The following is a 4,777-nucleotide window of genomic DNA, read 5'->3' on the forward strand; positions in this document are numbered from 1 at the left end:
CCCGGGCGGGGGGAAACACGAGTGGGAAAGAGAGAAACTTCCTCCGAAAGTCACTTTGTAATTATCAGCAAGGAGGGGGTGAAGCCCACCAGCCTGGCAGTCCCGCATCCTGGAGCCGACTCCACGGGGAACTTCACGAGGAGCCAAGAAAAGCACCAAGAGCATCATCTCGCTAATGAAAAAGGTGACAGTGCACATGTTGTGGACACCGTCACTGGGGCTATGGCGCTGGATGGACGGAGCTGGACCCTGGGTGTGACACATGGAGCGGGCGCCGGTGACCAGCAGGGACGGGCAGGCGCGGGGAGGTGGCAGCATCCCGGGAATGCACAGGGTCTTGTCCGTGGATGCGACACTCGCCCCAAGAGACCCTGGAGCTCCAGGCCAGTTTGGGCACCCTGTTGCGGTCCCTGATGATAAACAAGAAGAAGCCAAAAGCAGATGGAAAGAAGGAAACTTCAATGTCTACCTCAGTGATTTGATCCCCGTGGACCGCGCCATAGTGGACACCAGGCCAGCCGGGTAAGATCCGCTTCCCTTGCACCAATACCTGCGCCGCGGCCCCGGGGACTGGGGGCTGGTGGCTCCTGGGGAGGGCTGCTGGGCACACGGAGGCCTTCGCTTCCTGCCTCCTAGTCATGAGATGGCTTTTGCCTTTCCAGGTGAGAGCAGCTTGTTGTTAACATGTAAAACTGGGTAAAATTTGCAGATTGTCTCAACGTGCTAAGCCCTGCTATCCGGAGAGGCTGGGGCACACCGGGCAGACAATGGGGCTCAGGCATCTTTCTGCCCTAAAATGTTTTATCTGGTTGATCAGGTGCAGCACTGAGCACTGTGCAGTTTCAATATTTGTGCGTTTGGTTCCTGTGCACCCCGTCAGGCTGTGTTGGCAGCAGAAGCCCCCTGCCCCAGAGCGCTGTCGGTGCTCGCCTGCGAGCTGAGCGGGGTCCTGCACGGGCAGGAAAGGAGGGACGCAGCCAGGACGGCTTTCTGGTGGGCAGGAGATGCCAGCCACAGAAGCCACCAGTGCACAGGAGAAAAGCCGTGGTGGCTCGAAGCCACTGCTCTTTTGGTCTTTGGCAGCAAATCCTTGGAGCTGTGGAGCAGAAATCGCCTCTGAGCCAGCCCCAGCCGCTGCCCAGGGTGAGCCGGGCTACGGAAAGAGAAGGAAAGACACATCCAAAGGATTGCAACAGAGGGGAACTCCGGGGTTATTTTCACTCATCCAGAGCACTTCAGCTTAGCTGCAAAGCCCTGAAACACATCTGAGTGTTCTTCCAAACACCATACGGGCTGAGCTGCACCATGCCTTGGCATCAGTGTCGCCAGCACCAGCCGAACCCGAGGGTCTGTGCGTCACAACAGAAGAAGGAGAAGTCAATTTTCCGTATGCTCCCGTATACCTGTCCCTGTTTTCTGTTGCTGACAGCAGAGCGAGCGGTGTTTTCATCACAGAGATGTTCACCTGCAGACGTGCTGGTGCCCATCCTGCTGCAGGAGCTCTGCCCTGCAGGGACCAGAGAGAAAACCTGCTGCCAGGCTCCAGCCTGTTGGGAGAGAGAGAACAGCAGTCCCAGCAGTTTGTGGGTATCTGGGATACGCCGGCGGGGCCAGGGGAGAGGAACGATGTGCCAGGCGTCCTGCAAATCCGCTTGGAGACGGGAGAGCAGTGGGAGCCCTGCTCCCCGGCAGGCCACATGGCAGGGCTGGAACTGCACATGGAAGGTGGGAAAAGCTGCTCATCACCCTGCTGCTCAAACGCAGAAGGCACGGACCTGGCCCAGCCAGGAATAAAATTACAAACTCATAGACACTGGAGAAATTTTGTCACTCCCTCAGCTCTGCCGATGTGTATTGCTGCCTGTTTGCAAGGGCCGTGGGTGCAACTCAGCCCCGGGCCAGTGCATCCCCAGGGGACGTGGGGGATGCTCGGGGCATGCGATACAGGATGCTCAGGGAGTGGACCCGCCACTGCTGTTATACGTGAAACCCAGATGCTTTAATGTTTTCCCGTCCTCCACAGTCTCCTGGGTTGGGTGCAGAAGCTGGGCTGGGTGACTCTTGTCACTGCATGTTTGACAAGTTGCTGTGTTGAGTAGCCCTTCCTGGAAATAAATGGCCGTTTCCCTGCATTTTGAACATAATACTGATTATCTTTTTCCAGCGAGGGTCTCTCAGGCAGCGCAGCCCCCCAGCCCTGTGGGTGCCTGGAGCATCACGGGAGGGCACCCAGGGGTGCTGTCTCTGCAGGGTCCCCAGGGCTGGTGGTGCAGATGGAGATGCTATCGCTGGGGCAGGGAGTTGAGAGGCGCCTGTTGGGAAGGAGTGAGGGCATCACAACCCCATGGGACTGTGCAGGGAGGTCCCCTGCTCCCCCTCTGCTCCCTCTCCCGGCCAAACCCCCCTGCAGGGCTTTGCCTCCGTATTTCACCCTGGCAGTCCCCCCATCCCTGTGCGTTTTCCCAACAAACCCCAGGCCATGGGGTTTTCAGGGGTGTGACAGCATCTCTGAGCCTCTGTTGCTGTTGCAGGTGCTCAGAGCAGCGGGTCCACAACGACCTCCCGACCACCTCCATCATCATGTGCTTCGTGGACGAGGTGTGGTCCACACTGCTGCGCTCCGTGCACAGCGTCCTGGGCAGGTCCCCGCCGCGCCTGATCGAGGAGCTCATTCTGGTGGACGACTGCAGCACTAAAGGTAGGCGAAAGCTGCTCCTGCCTTTATGAAACTAATATAACTGGAGGATAAAATAGAATTTGTTCTCTGTAATCCAATTCTGAATAGGAGGAAGAAATCACATTTTCTCCTTGCAGTGTATTGAAGTGTGTCACTCCCCCCTTCCCAGATGGGGGGGACCAGTGGCCAGGTGACACTGGGGGGTGGCTGTGGCAGGTTGAGCCGCAGCTCTGGCCTAACGCTGTGCCAGACTTTATTGTTCACGTCTCTCCCATCCCCATCCACCCAAGCAGCTGCCAGGTTGACAGCTGGGCAGCCCTGAGCTCACCCTTGTGTGCTGCTTCGTGCCCATGTGGTCCAGGAGCACCCGACCCACGTGCCTGCGCAGCGTCCTGGCTCCAGGGTTTGTGCACTGATAGAACAGATGCTGTCACCCTTCTCTGTGCGGTTTTCAGCCAAGTACCCCGTGTTTTCGGTGCTGGCAGCAGGGAGGGACAGCACCAACGGTAAACGGGGTGGTTGCAGTAAAAGCAGCGGTGAGCAGGGCGTCTGCGTGCGCAGTGGGTTTGCATGTGGGCTCGCAGGCCTGGCAGATGATATTGAACCTCTGCTTTGTAATGCTTTGGCTCGCTGCTGACTTCAGCCCTGAAAAATTTAGGAATGATGTAATTTTCCAACTGCTGGTCCTTCAGGGAAAGTGCTGCTTCAGACAAACTTGGGAGCTCTTGCCACACATACAGAGCCTACAGTGCAACGAGACAATGGGTGCAAAAAAGAGGAAAAAGACTCAGTTTGCTAATTTTTAAATTAATCATTAGAACATATTGATATCATTTCCCCTCAAAAGTGTCTTTTCAAGTTTTCCCTTTACTTCCTCCCCATGGCTTCCCTTTGTATCTGCTCGTTAGCCGGTGGGCGTCTGAAACGCTGGGTTTGCAACCGACCCCTGGTGAGTGCGGGTGGGTGACGGAGCTGTGCTCGGCATCGCTGCCATCCGAGGGGCAGCACGATAACCCACGGCCAACGTGTCCACAAGTGTTTCACCTTTGGGGCCTTTCAAAGCTTTTAACTGGCTTTGGAAAGGCAGTTACATTCTCCTGGAGAAGACCAACAAGCATCAGTGAAGCCCATTTCCCTCTGCCGCAGGTAAACAGCCCGCAAACAGGACTGCCCGGTGCTCGCGTTGTGCCAGCCACCTTCCTCACAGCCTCTTTTTCCTGAGAGCATACTGCCCGCTGCCTCCGCAGCCAGGGGAAACCCTGACAAAAGCAACCTGAAAAGCAGTGATGGGCCATGGCAGACCCTCGTGCAGTTTAAACCTGGGCCAAGTATTTAAATGTGGTGCTTCATACTGTACAGCACCAAAAAAAATTGGTTTTTTAGGCAAAAATAAAAGAATTTGCAACCAGAATTTAATTGCAATGAAGAAGAAAATTTAATTTTGGAGTCTTTGAACAATCATGCAATACCTGGTTTGGCTCATGAGCTACCCAAGTGAGGCCACTGGGACTTTGCTCGTGCCCTGTCACCAAAGCCCTGCACTTGCTGCTCTCCACTTTCCCCGTCTCCTGCGCGCAGCGAGCCGCTGCACTCGCATGGCACTGGGTATGGATCCACCTTTGCTGCACCCGCTGGCTTTGTTGAATAGTGCAGACCACCCGCCCGCCGTGCAGGGAGCGGGAGACGAGCCCACCGCCCACAGTGAGCCCCTGGAACCAAACTCCCCCTGTCACAGGGCACCAGGAGACACATCACCAGCAGAAATGTTTATACATCAGCCCCAGCCGGCTGGCACCGACGTAGCGGGAGTTTCATGGACCGTGACGCTGTGCAGCGGCAGCCCTGCAGCTGTGCCCAGATGCTTGCCCCCTAGGACCCTGGTGTGTCTGGAGATGCTTCCAGGGAAAATTGCCGCCTGGCTTCACCCCTGGACGTGGGCGTGAAGCAGGTAAGCCAGGTAAGTCAGCCGCACCCTCTCCTTCTGCAGAGTACCTCAAGGAGAAGCTGGACGAGTACATGTTGCGCTTCCCCAAAGTGAAGATCCTGCATCTCAAGGAGCGGCACGGACTCATACGGGCCAGGCTGGCGGGGGCGGAGGTG

At 56.7% G+C, this 4,777-nt stretch overlaps 1 protein-coding gene across 1 annotated transcript in view; it reads left to right on the top strand.

Annotated features, from left to right (window-relative positions):
• The first annotated feature begins 325 nt into the window (after positions 1 to 325).
• The window catches only part of GALNT5 (polypeptide N-acetylgalactosaminyltransferase 5), a 10,338-nt gene continuing 5,886 nt past the window's right edge, over positions 326 to 4,777 (top strand). The window contains exons 1-3 of the mRNA XM_010079806.1: positions 326 to 522; positions 2,532 to 2,698; positions 4,665 to 4,776. Of these exons, the coding sequence (XP_010078108.1) occupies positions 326 to 522; positions 2,532 to 2,698; positions 4,665 to 4,776 (476 nt within the window). The remainder of the gene's footprint in view (positions 523 to 2,531; positions 2,699 to 4,664; position 4,777) is intronic.

This window comes from Pterocles gutturalis, unplaced genomic scaffold (genome assembly GCF_000699245.1).
Source record: "Pterocles gutturalis isolate BGI_N339 unplaced genomic scaffold, ASM69924v1 scaffold26989, whole genome shotgun sequence".
NCBI classification, from domain to species: Eukaryota; Metazoa; Chordata; class Aves; order Pterocliformes; family Pteroclidae; genus Pterocles; species Pterocles gutturalis.